We start from the raw sequence: 13,828 nt of genomic DNA on the forward strand, positions 1-13,828 counted from the left end.
AAACGTAGGGTTTTTGCTTAACTATTTAGCAGTGCATTTCAAAGCCTGCCATCAGAGAGTGGCGGGAGTTACACTCTGAGCTGGGAGAAGGTGTGCGCTAGACACAAGTGATAGGAAGGATGGAGATCAAGCCTGCTTAGCTCAGGTTGGTTTGTTACGAGGATGAATTTTCTGCAGAGAGAAGCACCGCGCTCAGCACTGCACCAGGAACAAAACTGAAAGGCAGAATTCACCCCAAAGAGCTGGCTTTTAAAGGCAAACCTGAAAGACAAAGCACAGCAGAACCCCAGAGGAGGAAGCGAGCTTATATTGTATCGCTTTGGAGAACCTGAAGAGATCTTTCTTGTATTGTCACCTTAACGTTGTTCCCTAATCCAGTGTCTCTTGTAAGCCTGATTTCTTCTACATTCTGTAGGTGTTGGTCTTACAAACCAAGCAAACACAACAATCCCCAAATGGGAGTCTACAAGCAGATCGCAACTTTCAGAGGCGAGTGGCACGATAGAAACGTCTCAGAAAAACCGTGTATGTTACTGGTAGCAGGGATCCTTTGTCAGCACCATACTGATAGAGCAGACCATAATGGCTCGTCTTCAGTCGTTCCGCAAACTCCCACTGATGGGATATTTAGGAAAGATTGGGGTGATTTTTCAGTGCTGCGTGGGAATGTAGATATGCAGCTCCTGTAACTGCGATGTGTCTGTGCAGTAAGTGGCCAGAGATACTGTGCAGAATAGCCCCTTTAAAACCCACTTGATACGTCTGTAGATTTTCAGGGCAAATACTATCTCAATATTGCAAAAGCTTCTTTTAAGAGTAGTCAGCAAAGAATTGTTTTCATCTCTTTGGGTTTCTCTTGCATGCCTCTCTTATGCAAGTGCTTGAAGACCTGCTCTGCTTTTGTAATGTCTTTCCTTGGAGGATCTGGAAGAAGTTTACTTTATTTGCTAGGGCTCGCAGCCAAATGGCTAGTACGACACTAAGTTTGGACGGCAGCTGGAACTGAAGGAAGGGCACCACCTCTGTTGTTTCCTGTTTGCTTCCACTCGTGCTGGCACCTTCTTCTTACTACCTTCTCATGGCCTTTTTCCTGAACTGGTGAGGCTTGAGTATGTCTACTGGTCTTTGCCCCGTCAGTTCCCACCTTGCTACAGCTCTGCTGTGCCTTATTGTTCATACTTAGGATGGTTTTGTGCTGCCAGCCAGGCTGAAATTTCATCGTAGGTTAGCACAGCTGCCTCAGCTGCAGTCTGGCTAGGTCAAGTAACCACGGCACGGAGGAGCTCAAATATCGGTGGCAATACAGGTGCCGTGAAAGAGCTTTCATCCAGCGCTGACGTGTGGTTTAGCCTTTGCAGTACATGACACCATGGCTTAGACTTTCAGCACTGATGCTGTTACTCAGTCTGATATGAATATACCTAATTTGTCGTGCTGACAAACCAATGGTGGTAGTGCATCTGTAGCCTTTCTGGAAGACCTCCTCGTGAGGGCTGGCGAGGGGAGGCTTCACAAAGGTTGACCGGAGCGTAGAGGCGCTCATCTGACTATGGCTTCTCTGTAAACCGTGGAGCGAGGTGGGCTTATCCAGAAAGCAGGTCAGAACAGAGCTGCTCTGAATGCCCTTTTGGGGGAGTCTGTGTCAACTCTGAAAACCCTTGTCCTTCACTGAATAATAGACAAAATAACTTAAACTAGAAATTGTTTCCAAGGTTCAGATACCAAATGGGGAAACCTAAAGTCTTGTACAAAGAATTTATCATGGAACATTTATTAGCTATGGCATTATGGCAACAGTAGCATTGTTGTTGGGTCCAGTACTGGTACTAGCAGATACTCTAGTAATGCATCAGTTGACTTGTAAACCAGTGTGGGCAACAAACCCAGCTGATATCGTGTGCGGTTGAAAGTAGATTTGAAGAAAGGATGAAGTGGCTTTTTGTGGGTGCCATGATCTCTCTGCACATCCCGCTCACAGGCTCCTAGCTGGGTTTGACACCGATAAGGAAGGAAACCTCAGCGATATAACCCAGATTCTACGCTGAGCCAGTTAAAGAAGGACTTTGGGAGTTCAGTGCATGCTCTACAATACCTGTTCGTTGCAGATAATTATCAGTAAAGGTCAGTGTCGTTGGCCTCGCTATTAAGGCTGAACTGGTTTAATTTCGAGAGTCCTCGGGAACTTGGGCATCAAACAGTGTTACTGAGTGGTACAGACAAAAGAGCTTGAGAAATACAGAAATACGCAGAAACGTAGAACAAGGGGTAATTGTTGTGAATGACTCCATTCTAAATACAGCCCTTTGTGTGTTCTCAGAATTACTTTTGCTGACGTTTTCCAATTTATACAATAGTAAGAGTTGAGTACTTTTCTCTCTTTAAGAAAATGTGCCCTCCATGCAAATCTATATAACTAGACAAATATTATTTCCTTTCCCAGCTTGCTCTTGGGAGGTTTCCATATCCTCAGGTAAGATTGTTCATTACTGCTGTTTGCCACTGTGACATTCATTCCTATGTATGAAGGTGCAGAGAGCAATTGTGAACATTTGAGCCACATACAAATAAATCTGTCCTGTTAAATTGAAAAGTGGTATCTTGAAGGAGTCATTTAGAAGTCTCTATTGATTTTTTTTTTTTTTCCCCTCCTCTTCTCCAAACTCTAGTTTTTCTTTCCCTGGAGACAGTGAAAATTATGATGATGCTAATGATTGTTTTTTGTGAGATTAAAAAATAATCCGGTGCGTATGACAGTGCTTTTGAAGGAGGAAGGTGTATCTATTCCTTTTATAAATTTTAAGTTTTTAATTCCAATTTTGAATAACGGTACAATGGTCTTTTCAAATCTTTTCAAATTAAAAATATAATGTGAATGCAGTACTTGAGGGAGCTCTCGATTCGCCCTTTTAAGAGGACCTTTTATTAGTATTTTATTTAGGTAGTGGCATTTTCTAACTTTGCACCAACCTAACTCAGTTTCATCGAAGTTGGTGGTAAAACGACTTCCATCTCCAGTGGCAGTGGTTGGGCTGATGCTGAGCCCTGCGTTACCACGTAATATTTTACTTTGTCCGTGTGCTTGAAAAGACAGGAAGCTCTGAACAAAACAACCAAGCCAGAAATAGGGTTGGGGATTACTTTAAATTCTTACTGCAAGAGGGACGTTAGGATTCATAGTAACGAACTATTCTGTAGTTCCTCAAATTATTCTTTCCTGGGAGAGGGGGAAAAGTGAAGCGTCCAGGGACTAAAATGAATTATTTGAATGTGGTTTTTATGTTTTCGTATGTTTTATGAACACTGTTTTCTGCATCTTGGTCTATACAGATCAGAGTGCCTGGAGGCATGTCTGATTTAAAGGTGGTGTTGGTCTGTGCTCTTTAAGCATCTATTAACTTGCTATTATTATGCAAATAACTGTTGTAATACACACACTAATTTATGCATGGTTAGATTATGCAGATGCCTCACAAACATGGTTATTGAATAATAGGCTGGGACTCATTCTCTCTCCCATTTTTATAAGCTGTTTTAAGCGAATTCTCCTGACGCTTTTATGGACTTGCAAAGGTTTTGCATATGTAGAAATAGACTGATTTTTCACTTTCTCATCTCCTATGGAAAATGTTTACTGAGGGAGCTGTAGCTGGTTAGCAGAACGTATTTTGCATATTTTATCCATATTTTAAAACGTAGCCTCTCCTTTGAAGAGCGGATTGAAAAAGAAGCTCTTGTGTTGAAGTGTCCTCCATACATCGGCATACTCACTTGTGCTCCTTGAGTGCCCTGATGCTTGTTGTAGACGGTGTGTTCTAACACCGAATCCGAGTGACGTGGGATGCAGTTTAAGACAACCCTCTGCTCGCGGAAGTGCCGGAGCTTGGGGAAGGAGGTTAGAGCGCATGCGTTACGCATGATTCTAGACAAAAATCTGAATTGGGAGCAAAACGTGATGGCTAGTTTAAGATCCTTTTTGCTATTCTAGTTAAAAAACGGAACAGGTTTGTAAAAGAATATTTGGCAAGTCAGTAGTCCCTGAAATTGTATATATTTTTAAATGTAAAACAGTTGAGGAGGTGAAACTTCAAATGTAGCTACTAAGCTTTTCAAGCGACTGCTTTTCAGAAGGAATTTTATGTGAAGAATATGTATTTTAGACATGTGCTTACACAGCTGGTCACGAGAACCCTTAGAAACCCATTCTGATTAGGGGGATAATTAGCAGGGGTTTTTTTAATGTCTAAATAGGTATGTAGCTCCCTACGCCAGGGCCTGATTCTGCAGTCACTCACTTGAGTGAATCCCCCTCACGTCAGTGGGCCTATTCAAATGACTGAAGCTAATCGTGTCTGTGTGTGCAGAATTTGTCCCTAAATAACTTGAAGTTACTTCTCTCTGAAATGGGAAGTATGAGTACGTGTTTGAGAGCACCTGAAGTTTTCTGCAAATGGATGTTGTCTCCAGCTGTAGCTGGGGAGAAAAAAAAAAGGGGGGTGGGTTTTTTTTTCCTTTTTCTCTGTTTTTAAGACACAGACAAATGGTGTGTGTAAATTCAGTTTAAATGAATAAGATTTATAGAGGGAATCATTGCAGTGTGGAAAGTCAGGACTCCTGCAATATGCCAGTAAGACTAAAGGATGATTTTTTTTTTCCTCTGGCCTTCAGTAGAATATTTTAATGATAGAACTTACCACTTCTCATTTTTCACACGTTTTATAAGTCTTTATTTTTGCTGGCGCTTATTTGTAACACTGTCAATATTTAATCTTACGTTTGCAGTAACATCTTGTCCTGAAAGCACTTAAGCGTGCGAGCAGCTCCTCACGTACGTGAAGTTGCTCGTGGTTGTGTTTAGAGTTACGGCAGATTTTTTTGTCTCGATACGCAGCTAACTTCATCATCTGCAGCCAACTGCCCACGGGAGCCATCTGAACAAGGAGATAAGAAATAGTAAAGAACAGACTTTTCTGCTATAAAAACTTTGCGCAGGAAACTCTGATCCTTAAAACGTGGTAAATTCCTAAAACTGGTGTGGTTTTCATGGGGTTGGGGTTGACGGCGTGGTGTAGCGAGGTGCTGTTCCTTGCGTGCTGTAGTGCGAGACTCCTTTCGGAAGCGGTAGGGTGTGACGCTCACAGGATTTTGTGTAGGTACGAACGTAAGCACTTAAGGGTGTATTTTCCCCCTCGTGTGTTTGCATAACTATTAAAACTAATAGGAATGGTGTGGGTGCTCGCGCACACACTCAAAATACTCCCTTGAATAAAGTTCTTTCCTACGTAAACATTTGAAAAAGAAAGGAAACCCCTTTCAGCAAACCCGGCTGTAGAGTCTAGTCCGTCCAGCTTTTTAGGGGTCTGAAGGAGGCTTATAGGGAAAATACGTTTCAAATTTCTTTTAAAAATTTAACCTTGATTTATATGATTTTGATTTTTACATGTCTGCGCAGAATGAACTGTTAAAAAAAAAAAAAACACCAAACCCAGAAGGCCATGGCACCTCACAGTATATTTAATTAAATTATAAGTTGGAACCCCAAAGATGTGCAGCGGCTGAACGAAGCGCGGGACGTACAGTTAATCACGTAGATTCAAATCCAGTGTATTGTATAACAGCGCGATGGGGGCAATGACTTGTTTAATGATAATGCAATTTAGGAGAAATGAAAAGAATTGCCCACTAAATATTCTCGGCTTGTAGTCAAACTTTATACAAAGCTGGATCTTAAAAGGACGCCGCATCCATTAGGGAAATATTCCAGAGAAATAGGCAGTACTCAGCTGCCGAGGGTTTAATCGGCTGTAGGAAAGTGTGGATTACAGCGACTGTATTTAAGATACTTTTACATTTAGAGAAATGTTTTTCCTTCCTTTGGCTGCAATTCCAGGCCTCGCTTAATAAATTACATGGAAATGACCTGAAGTTTTTTGTTTTGTTTTTTTTTTTTTTTTAAAAAAAAATCCACCAAAAAAAAGAAGCTGTCCCCCATTCAGCACCCTCCCACCCCACTGCTCCCCCCCAAATCTGAGCAAATACTGCCCCTGGTATTGTAAAGCTTTGAATGTTTTCACACCCCATTAATTTATTACTTCTCTTTCCTCATCTTTAAATTTTTTTCTCTCTTTTTTTTTTTTTTTTTTTTAAATTCAGGCTCCCCGCTGCTACAGCGATTTTCATCTTGTTGTTAATTTTCCCTGCTCCATATGGAGCTCCAGACATTTCACCTGGAGGCTGTACTAGATTTTGCTGTAGCGATCGCACTTCCGGAGGCCAAAACTGTCATTTAAGGTTCCTGGTGCATCTGTCTACGCCAGGCTTTTCACTGGCACCGGGAGAGTGTGAATAACAAATTGGATGCACCTGAGATTCAGATGATTAGTGTGTTTTGTGAATCTGGGCGACTTGTAAGCAGATAGCTGTAGGGATGGGGAGGGCTAAACAGCTACCCTGGGTGAATCTGTGCTCACACCTTGCGTTTGGGGTGTGCGGGGAAAGCGCGAGCATCCCGGCAGCCTCAACGCGGAGAGTAACAAATATTTCATCCTGCCTTGTCATTGATTAGAAAAGAGCCTTTAATTTCATTTCACCCCATGTTGTGATTAATTTGCATTCTTTGTCAGAAGTTAATGGAGTTTTTTATGGTTCACTCTGAAATCCTTGAAGACATCAGAGTTGATCTGATGTTTATACAACCGCCAGCGGAATTTTTTCATTTGATTGATGGAGAGCTTGATGTTATTCCAAACGGCTTTTTAAGCTGTTTTTAAGAATTATTTGAATAAAATGCAAGCAAGATATTGTTATAACGATCAAGATTATCTGTTAAAAATCTGTTTCAAATAAAGAACATGATAAGTAGAAAAAAAGATCAAAAAGACAGGAGAAATAATGAATACAGGAGATGATATTTGTTAAAATAGATAATCCAAGCATTCAAGTAACTTATTTCAAAATGTAGTGAAAGTAAGAGAGACCTTAATTTAAGGTTGGTTGTGTTTTTTTTAAATATGAAGAGTTTATTTTTGCAGCATGGAAATAAGAGGAGTGAATTAGGAAAGAATCTATTAGAGTTAGATTTTTCCCCTTTCTTTTTATTCTCTCAGCTTTTTCACCTTCATTTTACCAGCAGTGCGAGCACAGAGCGCTGGTGCCTCTAACTCGGAGAGGCAAGACTGTCAGGCCTGTTAGTTCAACAAAATGATGACATATTACTCGTCTCAAGGAAGAGGCATTCTTAAATCCCACTGCAAAGAAAACATAAGTGGATAATAGGAAATTTTATAGCCCAAGAAAGCGTTCACTATAGACCTGCCATTGGTTTGCTTTGTAAGAAAATATACAGGCAAAAAATCCTCGGTGACAGAAATCTGCTTTTTGCTCCTCCTGTCAGGGAAAGGTTTGTACTTTTACCAAACCCCAGCGTATAAAGATCATCAGAGAGACGATGCAGAATATTCTGCGTGTGCTGGGCCAGATCCTCAGCTGGAGCAAATCAGTTCTGCTGCTCCAGGGAGACCAGGGGACAATGCGGGCTTTGGGACACGGCTCTGGGGTTTTTTTCAGCAGGGAAAGATTTTGCAAATGTGGGTTGTTTGGGGGTTGTCGTTGTTTTTTTTAATCTATTTTTATTTCTGATACCAAAGCATGGGCTTTTTTTTTTTGTGCAAGATTTTGTTTTTATCCTTTCATCAGCAAATCCTACCCTCGCTGTGATTTCTGCAAGTAAGATTTAATTATAGGTCAAAAAGCGACTGTGCAAGCGCTTCCATTTAAAACAGATTAATTTATTTGCTGTATCTTAGTTTGCTAAATAATTGCATGGTTTTAAATGAAGTTGCTGCTTTCTGATCCCCGTGTTAACATGGTCTAAGATTCTTTTTGTTATATGTAATCCATACTATTGACCAAATTTGGCCTGGTTTCATTTAAATGTAAGCAGGTTGTCAGGGAAAGAAATATTTAGTTTAACTTGGCATGTAAAGTAGCCATTTTACTGTTGTTTTTTCAATTGACAGAAACATCCTTTAAGCATTCATTTATTTTGTGAGAATAAATTGAGGGTTGGTTACAGCATGTTTCCTAGGAAGAAAAAAATGGGTTTTCTTCCACATATATCATTATATGTAACCATTTAAAAGACATTAAACACTGTTCAAATGCTAATGCCAAAATAGTGAAATAAATTATTGTACAATATCTTAAATATGATAGATTTGTGTAAATATTTTTGCTTTTATAATATATTCCAGAAATCACTGGCAATATTTTAAGTCATCTGCTATTATTTTAAACTCTTACCAATTTCTTAACATAGGTTTCACTACATATATCATCCATGAGATGATATACTTCGGATACATTTTGCTTTGTTATTTTTTCTCCTTAGCCAGAAATAAGTTTGAACTTAAATTTGATTTGTCTATTAGAAACTTGCTGTAAAATTTGAATTGTCTTAGTTTTTCCAGAGGTGTTTTTCTTTTCTGAAAATGGAGAGATTTTAGAAAAAAAAAAAAAAAAGGAAAGATAAAAAAACAACCCCAAACAAACAAGCAAACTGTTAGGAAGCTGAAGTATAAGGACATATTTATATTTTTTATTTTAATCTTCCTGTCTGGTTTTTTTTTTTTTAAATGTAAAATTGATGTTTGAATAATATGGTCAAGCTTGGAAATGTAGGCAACTAGAAAATCCTGATTTTTATAACAGGTTTTTAATATGATTTACGAGTGGATCATTAGTTTACAATCTTGAAAGGCAGATGTATATTTTTTTTGCTTTCTAACCCTAATAATTGCAGGCAGTCTGAGGGAGCGGGGGTTAGGCTGCGTTTTGTGACCGTCATTCCAGGACGTGTTCTGTGCCTGTTCCCCGCTCTTGTGTAACACCTCACACCTGGCCGCGCTGACGTCGCCTTCAAACCTGCGACCAGTTCCGTTTGCTGCAGCGGGAAAATGAACCGCTCCGGGCGATCACCCCTGGGCGCGTCTTTGCGGTCGGGATGCAAGTTTGTGTTTTCCAATTAGTTACGGCATTGACACCCTTCACAGTTTGTACCGAATAAGAAAATGGCTTAATGCCACGAGCCCTTTTGTTGTTATCTCGCCTTCGCAGCACAGGACCGACGGTGCTGAGACCTTTTTGAGTGCGGAAGTTGAGCGAGACCCTGAAATGAAATGATGTCTGTTGCCATGAGAGCTACTTACCAGGAGGGGGGGTGGAAAAAAAACCCATCCAGGAGGAAATACTGAAATATCTCCTGAGAGGTTTTGCAGATACGTGGGGATCTCCTGCACGAGTTGGTGCTTCTGTGGAATGGGAGATGTTCCTGTAGCGCTTGGAAAGAAGCATCTCTCCCGCTTATAGTTCCTGCAGTTGATGCCATTGAATGAGTTGCCTGAGCGAAACCGTAAACCTGGGAGATCGGCTTCCCTTAGGAAGAAAGCTGGCCGTAGGTGGATTGATTTGTGTGGTTGGTTGGTTTAGGTGGCCATTTGCAAACTGTCAGCAAATATTGGATTTACTGAAAATTTACATCTTCTGTGCTCTGAACAGGCTCTCTGGGCTGGGATGAGGAGGAGGCATGGTTCCTCCCAGGTCACCTGGGAAGTGGAGCTGAACGGAGACAAGGGTGCAGCAGATCCCTGCTCTGTTTTGCCTGTTCCCTGACCAAGCGTGCGGCTGTAGGAGCTCAGAAATGAATTGTGGCTCTCAGCCTGTTTGAGGAGCGAGAGTACCTGCTCCTCACGGCTCTGTGAGGTTGTACGTACCTCACGGGACGTAGCAGTCCCAACGTTTGCTCTTTGCTATGTCCATGCACTGCTAATGCAGGGGTCTCCGCCGGAGGCTGAGGGCCGTTTCCAGCACACACACAGCAACGTACGACCATCTTGTCGTCCTCTGCTGAGTGATGGGTGCTCATTGTAGTGAGGACCCCCAAAGGCCAGAATAAGAGTGAATGATTTCAAGGTCTAGGCAAGTGTTTCCCTTCCACAGCAGCTGTCCTTCTGCCGGTCACATGGAACCGTGGGTTTAATTCACAAGGGAGTGTTACGCTACCTGCGGTGGGGCAGTCGAGTGACATCAGAGAGGGTGCTCATTGCATAGCATCGTACCTTTCATTGATCAGGCGTGCTCACCGCCTCAGTTTAGTTAGAAAACTCCACTCGTATACCCGAATTTTTGCTGCTTTGGATGATTTCCTTTCAGATGTCCCTAGAATTGTGTCATGTGTAGTGACCACAATTTGGCAGCTCATTGGAGAAAGCTCAGGGCTTTTCTAGATGGGTTCCAGTGACAGGTTTTAACCGTTGACGTTTTTACTTGTTCTTTTAAACCGTTCTTTTCACGTATTTTAACCTGTTCTTTTGAACTGTTGACATTTTTCCCTGTTCTTTTCAAGCTAGAAGGGACTTGCAGTGGTGTGCTTATGAGGAAGGACCACCAGCTTGATGGATGTTCATCCATGCTCTTCAGCCCTTCTGGTATTGGAGGCTCTTGTTTCTTTAGAGGATTTGTTCCTCCGGTTTTCCTCACTGCAGGGTGCAGTGGTAGTTGTGTGTGTAATGAACATGGAGAAGAGATGCAGGAGTGTTGGTGATTATGTCATCCTTTAGGCATCTCAGCCTAAAGACCCCAGTTCTTTCAGTGTCTCCTTTCTAGATTTCTGACTGTTCTTGTGGTTTTTCTTAGACCTTCCTCCAGCTGGCCCACAGCTCTCTGGGGCTGCACAGGCTTAGAGACAGCACTCCGGTGCTGCACGGAGGAAGGATAACCTTGTGTGTCTTCAGATCATACTCCTGGACACCCCACTATGGTGTTTGTCCTTTGGGGTTTTTTTTTTGCGGGAAGGAGGGGTCTGTAGCATCATGACATTACTCCTGCTTGGCTGTGATCGCTTTTCCTCTTCCGTGGTGTCCTCCAGCTTCTCCTGGTATTCCTCGCTGTTAGCACCGTGATCATTCCACTAAACTTGATGAACATGGGTGACATGAAGCAAAAACTGGTTAGAACTAAACCCCATTCCTTTATCCAGTTTCTGGCTGACGCTCCTTTGTTCTACCCTTTGCACTCTTTGTGATGCTCAAAGCAAGGTCTTAAACAGTGCTTTGCTAAATTTACCGTCTTTCCTAGGACTTGCTTGTCCCACATTCCTGCGGGTGGAGGAATGTGTTATCACGAGCAACCTGGTCCTGCTCCAGGCTGGTAGTTATTGTTGGCTTCTTAGGCTCCCGCCATAATTTCAACAGCGTTGAAATTTCATGCGTAGTTTTTCATGCCCACTTTGTTGAATTGTGTTACTAAACTCTGGTAAACAGATTTCTGTGAGAAGTGGCTGCAGTTCAGTGGTGGATGAAATAATCTCTTTATATAAATTTGTTTGTAGACCTCTGGGAAAACCAGCGTAATATACTCGTAAGAATATATTTAATATTAAGGTTGTTGTGAATTGTCTTTTTTTTAATTTTGAAATATTTTTTAATCCTCTTTTTATCCTCTGTTTTGTCATAGCGATTGAAGTTTGGAATTTGCAAAATCCACACATTGGGATTGGGGGGGGGAGGTGGTGTTCAGAATATCAGGGACAAATCAGTGGGGTCAGTCTTACTGGCTTTGGTGCTTTGACTTCTTTCGGAAGTACAGCCATTCAGTTTGCAAGACTTTGTAAAATATGTCTGAAGATCAAGTTTTCATTCCAGAGGAGGAGTAAAACCCATGGGGGTGAAGACCACATGGAAATGCAGCACCCCTGCATATGCCTTCTCCATTCCTATCAGGGCAGAGACAAAGCAGGTGTGCGTTGGTCATTTGTCAGTAGGGGACAATGTTTGTCGTTTGCTGCTATTCAATAAAACTTAACCGGCATTCATAAAGATTAAAAACAAATTGTATGTACTTCTAAAATTCACCGTTCCCTGGATTAGGAAAATAAATGTTCTACCTGAAGCCTCCCTTAAAAATCATAACTGTATGATTTGTTGCTATATGCATTTTTCTATTAAAAAAAATATCACTGGCTTGAAAAGCAGTATATATGTAAAGAGAAAATTTGTTAACTGATATGGGAAGATCTAACCCTGGGTCACCTGCAAATCTCTCAAACAAGAGCTCCAGGGCAAGTCCTAATTCCAGAGAGTAAAAGCAAAAATTAAAGCTATAGCTAGTGACTCCTCTAAGTTACCCGGGGTGGATTCATTTGAGTTTCGCTGATTGTGCTTGTGAATATAATGTGAAAGGGATGGTAGAGGTCTTCTCAGCCACTTCCCGTCCAAAGTATCTCCATGGAGACAGAAATATAACCTGACGGTCTGTCAAAAGTTGCTTTTCATAACCAGAGGCATTCATTAAATAGTGGATGAAGCAGGAGGCAAACTTTTGCATTTTTAACCAACCTAAAAAAAAAAAAATGCCATTTGGAGAATGTGCTTCATGGAGTAGTTTATCCAGATACCACTGATATTTCATGACCTGAGAAATAGGCTATTAAGGTGATAGATTTATTTATCATTTTCCCCGCTTCTTCAAATTATAAACTAGCACATGCAGTAAGCAAAGCCACAGCAAATACGATACAGGTTCAAAAATATCAAACAGCTGATCTAATTCTGCAAATTCCCACGATTTTGGTTGCGTATGAAAAGCTTACAAGACCTTCTGACCAGCTGGGTTTTCCGGCGATGAGCAGGTCAGGGGCTTACGCACGTTCTTCTGGCGTGGCTGAGGGAGCACGCTGGTGGTTGTTTCCAGGATGAGAGCGTCGGTTTAATGAGCGCATCAGAGCGTTCCTCGATACTCCTAAAATGCACGCTCTGCCTTTACTGTCTACCTTTCAAGCAGGGGTTTCAGTTGCGTCACTGCTCCCATTTCACCGCTTGAAATTCTTTGTGGAAAGCACAAAAACATGGCAGTGACGGCCTCCTTCCTGACCCCCGAGTGTTCTCAGCATCCCGCGGGGGATGCGACGTGCCAAATGCTCCAACTTGTTTGCTGCAGCCACTGCACTTGGATCCCTCGGGATGAAACTGCCTCCTAAACTTCTTGTCTCCCAGTAGTGCATGAAAACCAGACGGTTAGGGGAGGGGAAAAAAGGAGCGGGGGTGAACAGGAAGATGAAACATTTTATGTTGAGCACTTTTAAAACTGTTCTTAATGTGCTATAAAAGTGGATGCTTCACTTTCTCATGAACTGTGTGCAAAAGGAGAAGCACCGACTGTAAAGTTGTCGTCAGTTAGGTTTGGTTTATAGTTGCAGGGGCTGCCCGATAATGTGATCTTGGAAAAGGTAAACAACATAGTTTTAACAGTGAAAAATATGCCTAATATAAATACAGCGAAGTTCTTTGCTGTTCAGAACTTGAAAAATATGGCCGTAACATTGCATTTTCTAGTGGAGTTAACAGAGGTGCACAGTGCAGCCTTACAAGCAATATATCTGAGGCAGAGAAAATAGGTAATACATCGAACTGGGGAGTCTCTGTGGCATTCGCGTAGAGGAAAGCACAGTAGCTTTATTTAATTGAGAAAATGAATCAATTACAATGATGTTGCATCATCAAACGCAAGGAAAATAGCAGATATGTCATTACATCGGGCAACGGTGTTAAAAAGTAATTGAGTGTCTTAAGCATTTTGAATCAATTCCAGGTATTGGCACAGCTACCTTAATGCAAAATTTATGAAGATGATCTCAAAATAATATGTCGCCATCAAAACTGGGTAATAAAACCCAGTAACGATGGGTGTGTGAGCGAGCACGCGTCTCTCCCTCTCGCAGAAGCTGGGCCCGCTGCTCCGGCGGAGGGTTGCAATGTCGCAGGAAGAATTCTGTAAT

General features: G+C 41.7%; 1 protein-coding gene across 7 annotated transcripts in view; it reads left to right on the top strand.

Annotated features, from left to right (window-relative positions):
• Positions 1 to 13,828, top strand: part of MAP2K5 (mitogen-activated protein kinase kinase 5) — a 143,143-nt gene that overhangs the window by 85,423 nt on the left and 43,892 nt on the right. For 5 of the 7 annotated variants that reach the window (XM_075100775.1, XM_075100778.1, XM_075100777.1 and 2 more), the window contains one exon: positions 2,441 to 2,470. The exons of the other annotated variants lie outside the window; for them this stretch is intronic. In XM_075100775.1, coding sequence (XP_074956876.1) covers positions 2,441 to 2,470 — 30 coding nt within the window. The remainder of the gene's footprint in view (positions 1 to 2,440; positions 2,471 to 13,828) is intronic. 7 annotated transcript variants of the gene reach the window in all.

This window comes from Phalacrocorax aristotelis, chromosome 7 (genome assembly GCF_949628215.1).
Source record: "Phalacrocorax aristotelis chromosome 7, bGulAri2.1, whole genome shotgun sequence".
Lineage (NCBI taxonomy): Eukaryota > Metazoa > Chordata > Aves > Suliformes > Phalacrocoracidae > Phalacrocorax > Phalacrocorax aristotelis.